The sequence below is a fragment of the Balaenoptera acutorostrata genome, chromosome 16 (assembly GCF_949987535.1).
Source record: "Balaenoptera acutorostrata chromosome 16, mBalAcu1.1, whole genome shotgun sequence".
NCBI classification, from domain to species: domain Eukaryota; kingdom Metazoa; phylum Chordata; class Mammalia; order Artiodactyla; family Balaenopteridae; genus Balaenoptera; species Balaenoptera acutorostrata.
The window spans coordinates 50,127,394-50,146,542 of record NC_080079.1 but is presented as its reverse complement, the minus strand read 5'-3'; the positions used below and the strand labels follow the sequence as shown (position 1 = coordinate 50,146,542).

The following is a 19,149-nucleotide window of genomic DNA, read 5'->3' as shown; positions in this document are numbered from 1 at the left end:
CGTGGGCCGTATGCCCGGCACTGGAGTATCATACAGACCCCCTGGGTGGTGGGGAGGACACGGCATGCTGAAACATCTCTGTCGGGAGCACAGTTTCTTCTATGGTGGCAGATGGCAAATAGGGGAGGTGGAACTTTATGGAAAGGGAGAGACTCCTCTAAAATTCCCCTGGGCCTAGGGACCAGTTGGTTTACCTGCACAGAGAAGATGCATTTCTGGAAGATGCACTTCCAGCTGGTGAACTGTAGAGGGCCTCGTCTCTTTCTGAGACACGTTCGCAATGGAGGTAGCCAAAAAATGGAAACCAGGAGCACGGAGTGAAGGAGGTGAGAAATTCAAGTACTTTTCTCTGCGTCAGATTAGGGAAGGAGACACAGGATAGTATTCATGTTGCAAAGATGTTTTGGGCTTTGTTCAAAGAGCAGAATTTGACTAAAACCCCACGCGTCCCAGCCCTTGGTGACAGATGAAGACCAGGCTTTGGGGAGTGGGGCTCATCATGTCTACATCCACAGGATGCCGGGGTGCTTTGTCCTGGCAGGAGCAGTATAGATACGTCTCACCAGGTAACAAACTCTGATCAGCAACAAATTCCAACGCCTTTTGACTGTAAACCAAGTCTCAGTATATATGTCTAATTCAGCAAACAAAGGGCTCTTAACAATCTTGGGCTCTTGGTGCTTTAGAGGTTGGGCTATGGGGGCTGGAGTGACAAAGTGGCGCCGCAGCGTGGCCGGGCAGGGGGAGAGATGAGCGGCTGCATCCTGGAGGGAAGCCTGGAGCACACGGGCGGGGGGCATTGGCACCGTGAGCAGCAGCTGTTGACGGAGAAGCACTCCCGGCTGGGTTGAAGGCAGACCTTAGGGCTGCAGTGCAATTGCCCACAGTGGGGCTTCATTAGGGCGAAGTTGAGGCACTTCCCCTGCAGGGGACAGAAGAGAGAGAAGGTCACTAGAAGCCACTGGAATTGGGAGCAGAAGGTTGTGGTTTCCCTGGCCTCTGGGGCCTGCCGAGCTCCTTCTCTGTCTCAAGCCCACCTTCTCCTGCTGCCCAGAGTTCCCTGATCCCCCTGCTGGGTCTGTCTGGGCCTGTTGGTCCCTATAGGTGCTCCATGTGGTGTGCAGACTTCAGGCTTCCGTGAGCCTGCCATTCACGCGTGAAGTATTACCTTGAGTGCCTGTGAGGGACAAAGGCCACTGAACGCTGCCTGCTCCTCCTGAGGCTGTCATTTTCCTCACCCTAGGTTTTAAAATCCTTAGTAACCCTTTAGAATGATCGTGGTTTTCCCTGCTAATGTAGCCACATTAGGAAAAGAGAACACCTGACCCCCCTTGAATTTGAAAGAATGTTCTTAACAAATCTTCGACACCTTGAGCCTGACCTTGTCCTCTTCCACACCCACAGGGATGTCTGATCCGATGAAACTTTCAGGAAATACACCCTGCTTTGGGACCTGCACCCCTTGGCGCAGAGCAGAACCAGACCCAGAGATGGGAAGGGATTTCTCACTCTGACTTTCCCCGGCATGACAAGCCTGAGATAGTTTGGTAAATGTCACTTTCTAGCAACTTTCTATGTAAAATCACCTTAGGCTTCAATAAGTTAATATTTCCTCTTTTACAGATAAACATTTTTACTTTTCCTGATTATAAAAGTAGTACCTGCCCATTATAGAGAACCTAAGCAACACAGGAAAATATTCACGAGGAAATACATGCTTCTTTTCCAACCACCCACGATAACCACTATGAAGAGGGTCCTGAACTCTCTGCAGACAGCAACTTCTTTGATCATTTATCAGCAATTCCCCTTTTCTGATCTCCACCCCCAGCTGGCCGTTCTCCCTTCCAGATGCACGGCCCAGGTTTGCCCTCTCCTGCCACCTTCCTGCGGGTCCTGTGTCGTCCAAGCTCACCTCCCCTGCCTCCTACTCTGCAGGCCTCTTCAGCCTCTAGGTCCCCAGGCCCAGCCTCGGGGCCCACTCTGCCTGAACCCTGTCCTGAGCCACGAGTGTCTCCGGCTGTCCATCCGTGCTCTGTATCCACTGCCTGCCCAGGCCCTCAGCTCCCTTCCTAGGCCAACTCAAGTGTCTCCTCTCCCCTGGTCACCTGGCCCTTCCCCTCCTCCCCTCCCCACCCCCAATCCAGGCCTCACGGAATCAACTTCCTCTGGCTTCCTCTTCCTCAACTCACACCTTCAGCTGTGCTTCCTCACTGTCTGGGAATCCAGCCCCAGTGCCCAGCCTGGCCCACCAGGCCACCCAACCGCCGGCTCCTGGCCCATTGCCAACATTGCCCGCACGCACCCAAAGTGTCCCTGTGTCTCAGCTGCACCCTCCGTGCTTCTCAGCTGCACCCTCCGTGCTCCTCTGCTCCAGGGTTGTCCTCCCCGCCTCTCCGTTTCCCATATCCAGACTACCCATCCTCTGAGGCCGCCTCTGCCCTCCCGCAAGCCAGTCTGGGAGCGCCTGGGCCACACAGCCCCCAGGGCACGGGAGCTGGTTCCCTCTTCTCTCAAGCCCACCAACAGGGTCTCCCTCACTGGCAGGACCTTCACCCTTCCTGCCCTAGGACTGCACCCCAAATTCCTTAACTACTCTTAACAGTTCATTTACTCAGGTGAATTTTAGAATCATTTTGATCAAATTCCCTAAAAATATTCATTACAATTTTCACTAAAGCAGCATTAAGCCCATGAATTCTTTTGGGAAAAGCTGACATTGTGGTCTAGGTTTTTGTATTTTCAAGTCTTCCTTTATAGCAAAGAGTCAAGTTTTGTGGTTTCTTTTTATTACAGGTTAGCACACATTGTCACACCTGTGCGTGGGTAAGTTCTTTTATTGCTGTGAATAGACTGGGATCTTCTATTTTTATTTCTAAGCTCCTTTATTTCTGCTTATTTACTCCAGAATGTGAACAGACCGTTCTAGACCTAGTGTCTACCATCTGCTGTGGGATCCCTTTGACTTCCTCAAAGCACGACTGCAGGGCACCTGTGCTGAGGCCTGGCTCCTCTCCCTCAGCCGCAGCCTGTCACTGGGAGCTGCAGGGGGAACGTGTACATGGGCTGAGGGAGAGGAGCGAGTGGCTCCAGGTGGTGGTGGAGGCCCCTGGGTAGTGGCAGAGCCCCTGAGTCTGTTGTGTGATCATAAGGGGGTGAGGGAGGTGACTAGGGGCTGACGGGGATCTCCCTCCCCTCTGGTTTTCTATTAATGAAGAGATCTAAGCCAGTGACCAATTACTTCTTACATCAACTCAGCGACTCCACAGTGAAGGGATGTTTAAGAGATTGGCAAATGGTTGATTGAACCTTAATCTCCAGTGCTTTGGAGCTTTGGTTCCATTTCTGGATTTCCTGCTTATTACAGAGGGAAGTGTGTGTGCACGTGTACGTGTGAGCGTGTTTGTATGTGTGAATGTGTGTGAGAGAGTCTGTGTGTGTGTGAAGAGTAGGGGGTGAGGGTTGTCGAGGATGGAGGAGCAGCCTGCCATCACTGTCCCAAAGTTATGATCTGGGACTTTCACAAAGGTCACTGTCTTGAAGGACATCTGTCAACTTGGGACTTCCTGGAGGGCTGAAGTCCTGCCCCAGCTTTATCACACACACTTTGGTGCTCCCTCTGTGGGTGGGGTCAAAAGATAGGAACTCAGGAGCTCCTTGGCCATGAATGCATCATATGGCCTCTCTGCAGCTCTGATCATTACCCAGGACAATTGTTTCCAGTAAATATTTATGTGTTCATATTTAGAGGAGGTCTGCAAGCAACACAGTGTGAAAATAAGAAATTATCATTCATAATTGTTTGCACATCTAACACACTGCACAGAGGAAGGAATTACTTTCCAGTTGTTTCCCTATCACCATGATAGCAGGTTACAGGAGCCGCAGGCTGGACTTGGAAGTGAGCCTCCCTGGGCTCTGTTCACAGCCCTCCTGTACCCCTCCAGAACCCTGTCACATTGAGCCCATCATGAAACATCAGAACCTCGGTTTCTTCAGCTTCAAAATGCAGAGGAGTGATCACCTGGCAGGACAGAGAGGCAGCCAAGCACGGGGTGAGGTCTGGGCCCTGGGCTGTCGGTACTGGCCTTACTGCTTCATGGCTGTGTGGCTGGGCAGGTGACTCAACTGCGCAGGGGTCAGCTTCCTCCCCCGCAGAGTGTTGGGAGGATGAAAAGAGTGAGCCTGTGTAAAGTACTCAGTGTCTGGCGATCCCTACTCTGTATAAACGGCCGCTGTTGGGAGAATGAATGAGATCCTTGTGTAAAGGGCCTTGCATGGTGGTGGCACCCAGGTCACACTCTCTTGGAGACAGTTGTATCACTGTCAGCATCACATTCAGTGAGAAGTGGAAGGTTTCCCATTTTTACCGGATTTTCCTGAAGGATCTAGGAGAACTGATTTCCATGAACTGAAGGGGCTGCCCTGGAAAAGGCAGGGAAGGAAGAGAATCAGGACCTTGGATGGGGGGCAGGGTTTGGCTCAAGACTAAGAAACTAAACTGAGTCTTGCTGCGTCATTTTGTATATGTGTGTAGGGAGAGATGGTCTGGAAGGGACCATTATTAGAAAGCTTCCTCTGGGGATGAGAAGGCGGTGGGGCAGAGAGACACAGTCGTTTCACAGAAGGTTACAGTAAACAAGAATGACTGCTTCTGCTACAAAAACACTGAGATTTTTGGTAAACTGAGTCTTTGAGAGTTTTCTGCATTGTATTGTGCTGAAGTGCAGGAACATCTGGATTCATTGAAACGAGCAGCTGACTGAGGTTTTAGCAGGCAGTAGCTCCTACAAGTTCACCCCCAGACTCCACTGTTCACATTCTGAACACGTTCACATCCGCAGGCCTGACTGCAATTCCAGTCCAGGCTGAGGAGTTTGGAAACAACCTCCCTGTGGATCGGGAACTGGAAGGAGGAGAGGTTGTGCGCCTGTGCTGCTGGGAATCCCCTCTCCTGCGGCTTCTGTTTTCCAGCACAGCCTGGTGAAGAGGGTCTGGGCAAGGTTCTGTCTGAGCAGAACACGGGGTGGTCTGCAGTGAGCAGACGAAAGGCTTATGTCTGCACATTCAGGGCTGGGGGTGGGGGCCGACTCTGGTCTGCAGAGACTGCAGGTCTCAGCTGACACCATGTCTTGGTTCATGATTAACTTTAAGCCTGGGACCAGAGCACTGAGGGCTTCAAGAAAGGAATCAGGACTCACTCCTGCACCTACTGGAATACTGGGGTATCCACAGAAATCCTACAACACTAGGGTCTCCAGGACTAAGGTTGGGAGGGACAAGGTCAAATGGGATGGGGGCAGAGGAGTGGGAGGGGTCACATCCACCAGGCACAGTTACAGGCTCCCAGCCCCTCTCAGGATGAGCAGGGTTGATTTCAGGTAGCTCTGGCTGCTGCCACTTACTCTCTGGGTGGTCCTGGCAACTCCCTTGACGTGTCAGGCCTCAGTTTTGCCTCCAGCGAGCACACAGGTCACTGTGAGCCACAGACTGCTGGACGGACTCGAGAGCTGGCATTGCAGGGGCCTGGCAGAGCCCTGGGCAGCTATAAGGCCCCCTAATCCATCACTCTGCCACTTCCCCAACCTGAGCTTCGAAGAGTGGCCCTGGGAATGGGACCATTTCAGAGAGGTGCTCAGCGCCCCTGCCCTTACCTCGCTGGGCAGGAAGGCCATACCTGGCATCTTCCCTTTGTCCACCCTCTTGTCTCTTGCCTCCCTCCGCTTCGGCCCTCTGTCTTGCTCTGTCCCTCCTGATCCTGAGTGAGCATCTCTGGGTGGGTGTGTCCACTGTTCAGGGCATAAGGCTGGGGTGGGGCTCTTATGACTATGAAGGAGCTGGTTCTGGGAGAGGCTCCAGGAGAATCAGGTGGGAAATGGAGCTTCTGTGCAATCAAGGCTGGAACTCAGAGCTCGATTCAGACCCAGAACTGGGAGCCCAGCTGCCAAAGGAGCTCTGACACCACTGTCACCAGACAGTGTCTCTGCCGGGTGTGAGCATGCCTCAGGTATGTAACCAGCAGTGTCCAGAGGCTTTCAGGCCTGTCTAGAGTTTCCAAACGCCCACCTGCCCAGCCACCAAGAGCCAGTGTTTTCCTGATTCAGTGAAGGTGGTGAGCGCAGCCCTCACTATAGACCCTGGGACCACAGCATCCTCTAGGCCGCTGGCCCGGTCTGAGTTTGGAATGGCCAGGCAGATGATTTTCAGGCAAACCACTGCTCTCCTTGGGCCGCAGGGGCCTGAGTAGGGCAGCGTCTGGTAGTTTGGGGGTAACCATCATGAGACCATGAGTGCTGACCCAAAAGCAGGGCAAGCAGTTAAGAAAGGTGGGCCCAGACTAAGAATTCAAGTCCAGCTCTGCCCCTCCCAGCCGTTGTGACCTGGGACAAGTCACTTAGCCTCTCTGTGGGTCAGTACCCCCTTGGTAAAGCTGGGATAATAGTTGTATCTATCTGTACAGTTACTGGGAGGATTAAAGCACTGAAAACATGTAAAGTTCTTAGGTTAGCAACTGGCCCACAGAAAGGACTCAATAACATCGGTCATTATTATTAAACAACAAGGATGACAACTAGAACAATTTAGCTTCTCCCCACTGTCACAGGCACTGACACAAGGAGGGCATCTTTACTACCTGGTAACACCAGTCATTGCTGGCCAGACAACATTGGGGAGGGCGTGTCACCATGTCCTCCACCACTCCTGCACCTGAGTGACCAGCCCAGGGGGGTCTCATGGATGGGGTGCAGCCAGCAGTCCCACAGGGTCGGGTGGGCAATGGGGAGGGATGATGGACGGGAGGCCAATAGGCCTCTCCAGCCCTTTTCACTTAAGATTGGAATTGCTGGGCATTGCTCTGGAGAAGAAACGTCTTGACACCCTTGAGACAAGGATGCAGGGGAAATGCACGGGCGCCATGTTGAGAATCGTCTGGAGGCTCATGAGTTCTAGGTCTCCACGTCTTGGGCGTTCTTCTCAGCAGATGCTGGGACAGGGCTCTCTGACCCACAGTCCCGGGGGCAACTGTCAAGGGCCAAAGCAAGACCCCAGCCCACGGGGAGCATCCCTGTGCCCTGCTTACCGTGTCCCTGGGCGGACACCACATCAATGACATCTGGTTGCAGCGCTGGACAAAGTCACACAAGGTATCCAGTTTTCCCTGAAAAGCAGATGTGGTTGTGAGGAAGCTACAGGCATAGATGCTGCCTCTAGAGGGGTAGTGTCCCCTCTGACTTGAGATGGCCTGTCAGGGCTCTGTCCCCACAAATTCCCTGAGACAGCACTGCAGCCACCCTTTGGGGCCACCCACCAACATCCAGAAACTTGGGCCCATGCCAAGGGGGAAACCCTGGTGGTGATGGGAACATGAGCCCTCATACTTTTTGGCCTCCCCTGGGCCACTAGGGTCGGGAGGGCTTTGGCTTTTCTCTGGCACCAAGTGACCGTAGTCCAGTAACCATAGCTCATTTCCATGCCTTATGGGTCCAGACCTGTGTATGAACCAGCGACCCTCACCTCCTGCTCCCCAGCCTTGGCGTCATCACTCCTTCCCAAGGGCCTTTCTCACCTCCATTCGTTTCATCCCGCCTCCTTGACACCCACAAGGGACAATCACCGTGGGGCATGACATTTGACATGTCTCCTCTGGCTCCTAGGAAGAGAAAACACCGTCTGCGTCCTTGTCTGGCAGCTCCTCGGTGCAGACAAATGACATCTGTTGCCCCGGCACCTGTCAAATACTGGCCACTCAGCAAATGTTTGTCGGAGAATCAAGGACAAATGAGCAGCACCCGGCACTGTAAGAGAGTGGCCTCCCTGCGAAAAACACACCAACTCCTTTTGGTTTATAAAGATGGCTCTTCTCCAAACATCAATGAACTCTATCCTGTCCCCTTGGTTCCTGGCGGCCACCCTTGCAGGAGAAGCTGGGCGTGAGGCTGTGCCATGTGACGGAGGCTGGCAGGGGTGTGGGCATTAGCAGGTGACAGCGCTGTATTCACCCGACTCTGGCAGATCCAGCCTCCCCCGGCCACACTGCAGCCAGTGTAGACGTCAGCCCGGGCAGTGACCCTGTTTCCCACCAGATCTCAGGTCCAGGTCCGCCTGCCTCGGGACACGGCAGCCCTGCTCTAACTACTTCTTATGGGCCCTGGTTTGGGCCCCACCCTGGGTCAGCCCCAGCCTCCTCACCTGACCCTTGGTCCCTGTGCTCACCCGGGCTGTGCCTCCCTCAAAGCTCAATGACCGGTAAGAGTCCCTCCACCCTCCTCAGCTCCCCAGTCCCTAAAGGCCAACCCTGCCAAGACCCTCACCCTGACATGAGACAAGGATAAAGACCAAGGAAATGGAGCCCAACATACATCAGAGGCTGGGGAGGGAGACCAGGTCCCTAAAACCTGAGGATCCTTTCTCAAAAACTCACCTGAGTCCTGGGAAGGACCATCCTACAAACAGTCCTTTGAGAATTGACAAAAAGCCCATTTATACCAGGAGGGATCATAGCTGTGATAAAGGTCCTGGATCAGGCCGTGCTAGGAGTTCAGGAATGATATTGTCTGGGTGACATTTTCTGAGCCCACTTCTTCATCTGCATCCCTTCCTGCCCTCTGTCGCTCTCTTCTTTCTGCCAGCTCTCTCTGCCCAGATAGGTGGGAGCTGGAGGGGTGGGGGAAGTCATATCCCCATACACAGCAGGGGGCCTCTCTGTGCAGGTGAGTGTGTACATCAGGCATGCTGACAACATCAGGACCAAACATACCACTTACCCTTTCTGGTTTCTGCACTGGTGGCGGCTCCTTGGTAGTCTAGAAAGGAAATGGTCAAAACTGAAGTGGTCAAAGTTTAGTGCCCATATAACTCATCTCTACTGAAGCGATGCCTTCTGGGACCAGGTCTTTGCAGCATGAATTGGCTTCCCTCAAATCTCACACCCTAGCCTGGGGATCACAGCTCCTCCCTAATGGCTTTTTTCACCTCCATCCATCTTTTCCTTCTTACTTGGTACCCACAGCAAGGGACGATCACTGTGGGGCATGGTGATAATCACAGGTTAGAAGGCATGTGGAGGGCTCTGGCTCAGCCATGCAGACAGGAGGGGACCTTGCTCAGCAGCAGTAGGGGGACAGAACATGGCCTTTTGGGGTGTCAACCTAGGTGCCCACTGTCTGTGGGTCTGCAACCAACAGGCTCCACCTCCCTGAGCCTCAGGCTCCTCGGTCATCAAAGGGGAATCGGTACCTCCGTGGAGGGTCAAGGGGGAGACAGGCAGACTAAGGCCCCTGGTCCCTGGTAGAGTTTTCAGCAGCAGCCCTGACATCATATGAAGACAAGAGAACACTCCCCACACCCCTCCTCCTCTCCCCTTCCCTCCCTCCCCCTGCAGCCCTCCCTGCCTCCCAGCCCTCAGGGATGACAGGCCACCTCCCTCTCCCCAACCCCGCTTTCTCTCCTCACTTCTCGCCCTTTGCAGAAATCTGACCTGCTGGCTTCTATGCTGCTTTGCTTGTCCTTTCTCACTCTGCTTCTTCCTCTTCTTCACCTACCTCTGGCCTGTGTCCTTGCAAACCCAGCCAGCCAGCGCCTCTGCCTTCCCTCCCACCCGGGGCCAGTCTCTGTCCTTTATCATTATCAGGACACCTGCCACACCCTCTGAAGGTGACATTTACCCTCAATGCCCTCCAGCTACCAATACCAGACCAGACACCAGATGGTGAGCTCCTGTGGGCAAGGGTAGTGGCTGCTTCATTTCTGCCCCTCTGTGCCCAGCACGGGGCCCTGCACATCCTGGTGACTTAGTGGTGACTGACGACGGAATGACGGAAGGCACCAGAGATGGACAGGGATCCATGCTGCTTTCAAAGGCACAGCTGCCCCCGGGGTTAGCATCCTCCCGGCCAGCATCCTTCTCCCTTTGGGCCATCAGTGCCCTTGCAGACCCCTCTTTGTCCCCCAACAGTGGAGATTCCTGGGGCCTTGGTCTACCTGAGTCCTTCAGAAGCCTGACTGCTGTGGGGCAGCCCTGGTCTCAGGAGGTCTGGGGTCCTTTTGCCCCAGGGGCCAGGACAGCCCATAGGCCACCTCCCTGTGAAGGTGAAAGCACGAAGCAGGTGGCCCCCTAGAAGCCCAGGCTGTGTCTATGCCCGGGACGGGAGGACAGAGTCTGTGCCTTGTTTGCTTGTGTGTTGGCCCTGGAGCTGATGGGAACCCGCCCACAGGCAGGATCGTGGGGCAGGCATGGGCGTGGTCCCTTGGGGGTTGGCGAGGGCTGGACGCAGGCTGTGCGGGCAGGGGTCACTCACCTTCCTGCGGCACAGCCACCAGATGCACCAGAGCACCAGGAGGAACAGGAGCAGGGCTGGGATGAGGGCAGAGAAGTAGAGAGGGTTGACATAGGGGATGAACTGTGGGGGTGGTGATGAGGGAGGCTCCTCGGGAGGCTGCTGGGCAGTTGGTGGGTCAGCTGGTGGGTCAGCTGGTGGGGCAGCTGGTGGGGCACTCTTGTCATCTGGTGCCCCTTCCTACAGAAAAAACACACAGCAGAGTCCCGGCATGGACCAGGCGCCTGCTACGTGGATCCCATACCAGCCCACCCTGTCCTCCCAGGCCCCCTTCTACATGGTTGCCCCACCTGAGGAGACAGATTCTAGGAGGTCGGGGCTGGTACCCAGAGAGCCACTGTGGAGCCCTGGGCCACAGACCCCACCGCTGGCCCTGTTCCGAGACTCTCCCTAGAGCCCTGCCAAGGAAGCCCAGTCCCCCATGCAGTGACAACCCAGCCCTCACTGCCTGCCTTGGCTGAGAGCACGGGGGTTTTGTGAGGACCACAAAATACTACGACACACAGACGGGTGAGGGAGGGGCTCTGGGGCCCCAGAGAGGTGTGGGTGCAAGAGCAGAGGCAGGACACCTTGCTCACCTCCCCATAGCCTCTCCCCCCTACTTCTCTGCTCTGCAACCTCAGGCCAAGCTGACTAAGCACGGTCACAGCTGCCCTCACTCTCCTCACCCCTGTGCCGGGGACCCCGACTTGGAGGGCCCAGGTGTCCCAGAGGCCCTGGACCCTGTCCCCTAGTACACAGTGCCCCAGCCTCTCCCGCTCACCCCGGCTGGAATCCAGGATGGAGCCTTGAGCTCCCCACCGCAAGGCCCGGGCCAGGGGAGGTGGCAAGGTGTGTCCAGGGTGGGCAGAGCCTCAGCACTGTTTCTGGACTCTGCTTAGGGCTCTAACTGGTCTCTTCCATGTGCCTTCAGTGACACTTGGTTCACAGAGAGAGCAAAGGTTTGCAAGGCCTGGACAGTAAGGTGTCCCCCAGGTGCTCTTTTTAGTAGCACTCTCAAGGCACTACTCAAGCCTCATGGGGGTTCAGATCCTGGAGGTAGGGCTAAGGGCTCCGAGCTACCTGTGAGATGCTGCTCAGGGGCCTGTCTGCACAGGCTACCTGCTGGGCCTGCCTGGGGCGTTGTTCCCTTCGCTTGCCTCCCCAGGGTGCAGGGTGTCAGGACAGTCTTAGATGCTAGAGCCTTACCCTGGTACTCGCACAGTTCTTGCTGGTGATGCTAACATTGTTGTTGATGACGCTGACACCATTGTTCAGGCTAACTTCAACAAAGACCTCCCTAAAGCATAGAAGGGGCAGACAGTGACTACCAGGCCAGACAGACATAGTTCTAACACTTGGCTCAAATTGTAGCTTATAATATCTCCTCACTGTAATGACTTTGAACATCAGGCATTCAGGGCTACCAGAGAGCAGACGGCAGGGGTAAGGGGAGCTCATCCCAAAAGTACTATGAGGTCAGCTTCTGCAGTGTAGGCTGACCAGGCAGTGAGGAGCCCTGCATGGGGTCAGATGCCCTCAAGACCATGAGCGAAGTGACCAGGGATGGCGGTATGATGTCACCATCCCGACTCCTCTGTATGTACAGAGTATGTGAATTGAGCTCCAAAAGGCTGCCTGGAGCAAAGGTACCATCCCTGGGGCACATCATCTCCTGCATCCTATGCTCCTCAGCAGAGCCTGGGCCACCGCAGATCGCTGAGCACCTCCGGGGACCACCAACCAGGGCAGGTGTGAAGGATGCCCTCAGTCCTCCTGGAGACAGACATGTGCTGCCCCAGTAGAGGTGGCTTCCTAAATTTTTTACACCTCATGGTAGCAAAAACTGCCCACTTGGCCCCTGGGCTGGGCACTTACTGATCTGGCTTCTCTATCTTTACTCCTGGGCATGTTATACTGGTATCTTTCACAGACTTGGCTTTTATATCTGAAAGACAATTACAGGAGAAGAATGTCAGTGGACTTGTCCACTCATCCGCCCCTCCCCTTCTGCCTGCCCTTGGCAAGGAGAGCTACCACTTTGGCAGAAGCAGCTTCTCTTCTCTGCCTTCTTCTGACACCTACTGTGCACCAGGCACTGTCAGGGCTCTGGCGTTTAGTGGGAACAAGGCAGGCAGAGGCCCTGCTCTCAAGGACCTGACATTTGCGGGACTGGAGAGGGAGACAGACAATAAAGTAACAAACAATGAACAAAATAAGCGCCGGAGTGAAAAGTGCAGTGACATCAATAAGCAAGGGACAGGATAGAGAAAGGAGGGGAAGGGACAGCTGCTTAGAAGCAGGTGACCTGCCCTGTCTTTTAGAGACTCAATTTCTCTTTAAGAGAAAGTGAAATATTTATACAGGACATGATGGGATGTCTGGGATTTGCTTCACAATAATCAATGGTGAGAGTATCAGCAAAACCAGATTGGCCAGGATTGGTAATTACTGAAAGCCGGGGAAGGCTGCTTCAAGGGCATTATACGATTTTTGCTACTTTTGTATGTTATTGAAAATTCCCATTAAAGATAAGGTCTTTCTGAGGTGGTGTTCCTGGAGCTGAAACCAGATGAGGGGAAAGGCAGGGAAAGGTCTGAGGAAGAGGGTCCAGGCTGTGGACACCTGTTCCGAGGCCTGACGCATAACTAGCTGAGCTTGTTGTGGGAAAGAGGTGAGTGAGGAGAGGGGGCGGGGCCTCGTGGGCCCTGGGAAGGGGTTTGGGCTTTATTCTAAGGTCAGTGAGCCTGTGGCGTGGCTGGCCAGGTTCGGGTAAGTTTGGACACAGAGGTAGCAGGGCCTGCAGGTGGACTGGATGTGGGATGAGAGCAAAGAGGAGTCAAGGACGACGTGCAGGTGAGTGAGCAGAGCGCCTGGGTGGGTGGCGGTGCCATTTATGGACACAGGGAAGCCTGAGGGGAACAGGGCTTCTGTGTTCGTGCTTGTTCTGTAACTTTGTGGGAGCTGGGAGGTGGCACGCCGGAGGCTCAGACAGCCCGTAACTAGTAGCTGTGGAACCTTCTCCTCTCCTGAGCCCTAACTCTTTACATTCTTGTAAAAAGAGATGGGAAGGCCCAGCTGCTTTGACTGCTGGCTTTCCTACCAGCTTTCTCCCCACCCTGCTCAAACTTCCCCAGGTCCCAGACTTCCCCTCTGAAAGTTAGAATCAATGGTCCCAGAGGGCTGCAGCGGTTCTGACATCGGTGATTTGGGAGGAGAGTGCTTTCACTGGCCTTTTTCATGACCCAGGCTTCCCAAGGCCCTAGGAGCTAGGTCACCACTTCCCGGGGTCTGGAACCACAGCTCTGCACCTGCTGCCCTGTGTGGACAGATGCTGGCCTGCACATTTTTGCTGTGTAGGATGAAAGCAGGTTCTCTCCTAGACTTGCACCCACAGGGCTGTGATCCGAGGTTAGGGATGAAGTTCTACAGGAGGGGCCATGCTCAGGGCCACGCCTCTAGGGACATGTTCCGGAGCATCTCTCTAAAAGTGGAGATAGTGGGCTTCCCTGGTGGCGCCGTGGTTGAGAGTCTGCCTGCCAATGCAGGAGACACGGGTTCGAGCCCTGGCCTGGGAAGATCCCACATGCCGCGGAGCAACTAGGCCCGTGAACCACAATTACTGAGCCTGCGCGTCTGGAGCCTGTGCTCCGCAACAGGAGAGGCCACGACAGTGAGAGGCCCGCACACCGCGATGAAGAGTGGCCCCCGCTTGCCACAACTAGAGAAAGCCCTCGCACAGAAACAAAGACCCAACACAGCCATAAATAAATAAATAAATAAATAAATAAATAAATAATTTAAAAAAAAAGTGGAGATAGTTTTAAATGTTCTTCTTTTAAATTTATTCAAAAATAGGCTTGTCGTCTGTTTAGAAATATTCTCTAATTTTTACAAGACTGGAGTCTAGGTGTCACTACCTGGACACTTAAACTTCAAAAGCACACAGATCATAATCAAACTAAAGATTTTCCTCTTACATTCCTAATCTGTTAGTGTTTTTGTAGCCTCCTTTTACCTTAGGGGCATTTTTGGGGGAACTAATACGTCTCATGAAGAAGGCTCTGCGTGACGCTCAATACTTTCCTCAATTCCACTTCAGTTTTTCTTCTATCATTCAGGAAAACTGGGGTTTACCAGCTGTATTTGAGGTGTTACAGGCACTTATCTGTGGCTTTGGAATCAGGGGTAATGTTTTATTCTTTACTTTTTTGTACTTCCTGCTTTCTACTGTGTAGCATTGTTATAATCAACAATCTCTAATAATTTTTATTGTTTTTTGCCACAGGTCAGGGCTATTCGCTACAGAATGGTTCATTTCCATGTGGAAAGGTTTTTGGACCTAACTCAACTGTCAGATTAGCTGTGAACTTTGGACGGTGTTAGTCCTTTGTTGGGACTGAAAATGAAAACTAATCGCCGAGTATAGTTAGGGGAAAGGATCTGCATCTGAAGGATAGGATGGTTGAGATTAGTGTGAAAAGAATTCCAAAAGGGAGCAACTTACTTTCCACAGGCTGTTCACAATCCAGAACAGGGAGAGGGAGGTGACGGCAGGCACCCCACATACTAAGGGCCCAGAAAAGCATGGTTGACTGGAAAGCAGTTTCCAATATTAACGGATTAACTAAATACTTCACTTGCCACATTTAAAAAACTTTGTCTTAAAATATGAAAACTTTACATACTAGCGACAGACAAAACGTATAGAAACCTTGATTAAAATATTTCTTCTTTATGCTTCTCTATATTTTCTAAACTGTTTTGCCATATGTTTTAATCAGAGGAAAATGTAATTAAAAAGAACCAAATCAATCCCAATCAGTGCATCAGGGCCCCTGGCAATAAACAGCCCTGTACGGCCACTTCTGGTTAGCCTTGACTACGTGCAGTGAGGCGGTCAGCAGAGGAGCCCAGGACTGTGGGATGGGCTCTCCCGTATGAGATCCTGGTGCTGGTCCACCTCAGAGAGAAACACTGGTGACATCTAGAGTGGGAAAGCAATATAGCCATGGACCACAGGGGAACATCTGAACACATTTCCTGGAGGATAGGTTGAGTCCCACCTTCCTCAAGAACTCATCTCAGTGAGGTCAAAGGCCCAGACTGGGCAATCACATCACCTATGTCTACTTTCCAGTTCTTCCTGAACCAGCTTGTGACCTTGGGCAAGCTCTTGAATTGACCCTGACTCTGGTTTCAGATCTACACAAAGAATAACAATTGGTTTCTTTTGAGAATTAACTGGGATAGTGCATGTAAGACACTTAGCACATTAGCAGATGTAGTAGGTGCTCAATAAACATTAGCTCTCCACATAAATATGTTACTGAGTCCTAATCACTCCTGAGAAATTACAGACCAAGGGAAATCTAGCTCCCTGAGGCCATCTGCACACTATGTGGTGTGAGAGTGTGGCAATGGCAGAGCTCTGCGCATTCTATGCACCCGTGGAAGAAGGAGAGATGGCCCAGAAGTGTGATGGGGCAGAGGACTCGTTCTGGGTTTACCAGATGGCCCTGGAATGAGGAGTGTCATTGAACATAATATAATCATATTAAATCAATGCATCAGGGGAGGGTTGAGGAGGAAGAGGAAGTTCAACTGTCCCCAGGCACTCTGTGGGGGAGATCAGGCCCACCTCAGCACTGAGGACACATCTGCTTCCCCAACTGTGTGCTTCCTCAGGCCTCTCACCCTTCCTGGAGGGACACCTGGTGCCTGAGTATTTCCAAACAGTAGCTTTACATATGTGATAGGGCTTAGTTAGTGCACCTACCATACTGGCCCCATTTCACAGTACAGATAATAGAGGCTGAGAACAGAACACTCATTAGGTCAAGATCACACATGTAATGTGGGCCACAGCCAGGATTCCGGGGCCCAGGCCTGGCAGTTGGCATCCTCTCTCAATCCCAGGTGACCACACGGTCCTGGGAGAGCTCAGTGCACCTGGCCCAGACTCAGGGCCCTGGGGCCGCCTCCACTTCCCACCAGCAGACTCGTAAGATTCAAGTCCTTGTCTCTCAAGGGAAGTGAGGGCCGAGGAGAGTGTGGGGGGAGTGTAGCAGTGAGGACAGACCCAGCACCCCCAACCCAGCTTTGAAAGGTGTACGCCCTGACCCAAGATGCTCCTGATGTGCTAGGGATTGATCACTTCCTGGCCTGAGATGAAGGGAGCGGTGGCCAGGCTTCCCAGCCAGGTCCCTCCTTCCATTGTCCATGCTGCCTCTATCCTCACAGTGTCCACAGTGAGTGGCCAGCAAGGGCTTCGACGGCCTAGCTGGCTCAGGGAACGCAGTGCGGTGTGGGAACGCAGGGGGTGTCACTTGGCGGCATCAAGGGGGTTACTTACCAAAGAACTGCTTGTCGCTGAACTTAAATCTACAAATAACTTCATCCTTCTTCTTTGCATTATTAAATCCTTTTCCAGAAATCATCAATTCATTTTCATCTGCAAGGGCAACACCCAAAGGTCTGTGTTAGGAGGGGCTGAGTGCTGTCTTCCCTCTGATTTTGCAGTTATGACAGGCCACTCCATAACTGAATTACCAGGGACTCTGATGAGGAAGCATATGTGTCTGAACCAATATCTGTGTGCACACTGGGCCTCACCTGGTATCACAAAGGGTACAACTGAGATGGCTGGGCCTTGAGCACCCGGGGGCTTCTCACTACTGCCCCTGACCTATCCAACTCATTAAAGGCACCCAGTCTCATACCCTCCACAAGGGCAAACCCAGCCATAGGTTTCTGATTCTGAAGCCAAGGTCTTCCCTAAAAGGCGCAGGCAGTGCTCTCCACCAGGCCCTCCCTTACACAAATGACAGGAACCCAGATAACGCAGGCTGAAGACAGTCCTGACTCTTCTCTGAGGTGAGCACACAAGCCTGGGTGCCTGTAGGGCTTTGTGACACTAGGGGGTTTGCTCCTCCTCCCTGTGTTTCTCTCTGCCTATGGCAGGCTGGAGACCCCAGGAGCAAGGCCAGAACCCGGGTGAGGCAAGGAGGAAGCGAGGACCCTGCCCCGGAGAATTCCCCATGGAAGGTGAAATCCTGTCTCAGCTGTGGTTCTGAAGTCTGCAATGAGTACTCTTCCCCTCCCTCTTCCTGCCCCTTCATGTGCCTCACACAACCCCCCAGGGATTCACCAAGCACCTCTTTCTGTCAGGGTGGGAGACACTGATTTGCTAAGATGCAGTTCTGGGCCATAGCCCCTCTGCAGGCTGCTGGGTCCCCACTGCTGCTTCCTGGCAACTGAAACAAATACTAGGGGATCCAGAAAAGGCAGCTAGTGGGCCTGACTTCTGAGGAACTGGCTAGGATAAATGCAAGTCTTCCTGCTGCTAGCCCGAGGTCATTAGCCTCCAACTCTGTCTCCTGGTCAAGGTCAATTAATTACTTGAGGTCAGTTAACTCTGAGGGACATGCCTCAGAATGCCAGCACAACCTTGGACCTGGCAGTCCTGATTCCTCCTGCAATTCTTCATGCAGTTCCCATCAGATCAAGGCTAAGTTTGCAAATTCTCCGTTTTGAGGCAATTAGATTCTTGGGCTGTAGGCTGAAGCTGGCCTGCTAACATGTTTTCATAGGCTTTTGGAAGCAGAAAGCCCCCATAGAGGACCTGGCGGTCCCGGCCTCATGGTGAAGATTGGACCCAGCCTCCTCTTCCACGTAGCTGACAGGAGGGAGGGCAGCAGCCGAGGGCAGGGCCGTCTGATGGCCCAGCGCACAGCCCGTGCCGCGTCCTCAGGAGCAGCGCACGCTGCCCTCCGCCTGGACACCCTCCTTCCTCCTTGTGTCTCCTGCGGCCCTCAGCCCCGCTCGGGTGCTGCTTCACCTTTGCAGCAGAGCCCCCTGTGCCCCAGGCACTGCTGCTCCCAAAGGGGGGCTTCTGAACTCCGGCAAGTCTCCAAAGTGGAAGGCAGGGTGATGGTTTCAATATTTCAGCAAGAGACCTCCAGGTAAAGGACTTTTGCTATGTCCAGAAAGCTGCTCCTTTTGCTTCCCAAACCCCTCCCCCTGCACCCCAATTCCTCCAACAGTATCAACCACAGGAAGAAAATGAAGTCACAGGAAGGTCTAAAATCGGCTTGCAGGGCTGCATGTCCCACGTACAGTCCACTGCCCACCAGCTCTCAGGCAGCAGGACGAATAGTCCCGGGAAGGGAGATGGATCCTTTCTGGAACAGAGAGCTTTCTCTCTGGAAGAAAAGTTGTACACCAGGCCAGCCGGGGGCTCCAGAGAGTGGAGCTGGGAAGGCAGGCGTCTCCCTGAGCAGGCTGGTGGAGCTGAGCATGAAAAGGGCATCTAGCCTGCCTGAGACTGACACGGGCACACAGGTGGACATGACCTGCCCTGGGGTGGGCGTGTCTGGGAGCACCACATGCTGCTTGGGACAGTCACTTTGAGAGAAACTGGACACTGACCAACTGTGACCTGGGTGTTCCCTTAAGGCAACAGGTCTATGTCTGGTCTTGACCCCAGGGAATTCCTTTCCCAAGCTCGCAGTGGTAAGCATCAGGATGGTCCTACAGTATGACTTTCTAGTATCGACTTATTAGAAACAATTTGAATATTGATCAAGGGAGACCCATGAAATAAATTGTTCCATCCATGCAATGGAATACTGTGTAGATGGCTGGAAAGTACTATGTACTGCATGATCTCATTAATGTAAAAATATCCTTGTAAAGTACACTTAGGTAGGTCTTTACATATAAAAGCTGAACTCTTTGTGGTTGTTATCTCTGGAGAGAGTAGGATGGGACAAGGGGGACCTTATCACGGTGGGAGGACAGCCTGGACCCAGGCTGGTTGCAGGAGTGTCCC

The 19,149-nt window shown here is 53.2% G+C and overlaps 1 protein-coding gene across 1 annotated transcript in view; it reads right to left on the bottom strand.

The window, feature by feature from the left end:
• Positions 1-694: 694 nt before the first annotated feature.
• ANTXRL (ANTXR like) overlaps positions 695-19,149 on the bottom strand; it is a 44,926-nt gene continuing 26,471 nt past the window's right edge. The window contains exons 10-17 of the mRNA XM_057530601.1: positions 16,672-16,770; positions 12,195-12,264; positions 11,526-11,616; positions 10,299-10,517; positions 8,766-8,804; positions 7,568-7,651; positions 7,082-7,159; positions 695-922 (exon numbers count right to left, since the gene is read on the bottom strand). Coding sequence (XP_057386584.1) covers positions 695-922; positions 7,082-7,159; positions 7,568-7,651; positions 8,766-8,804; positions 10,299-10,517; positions 11,526-11,616; positions 12,195-12,264; positions 16,672-16,770 — 908 coding nt within the window. The remainder of the gene's footprint in view (positions 923-7,081; positions 7,160-7,567; positions 7,652-8,765; positions 8,805-10,298; positions 10,518-11,525; positions 11,617-12,194; positions 12,265-16,671; positions 16,771-19,149) is intronic.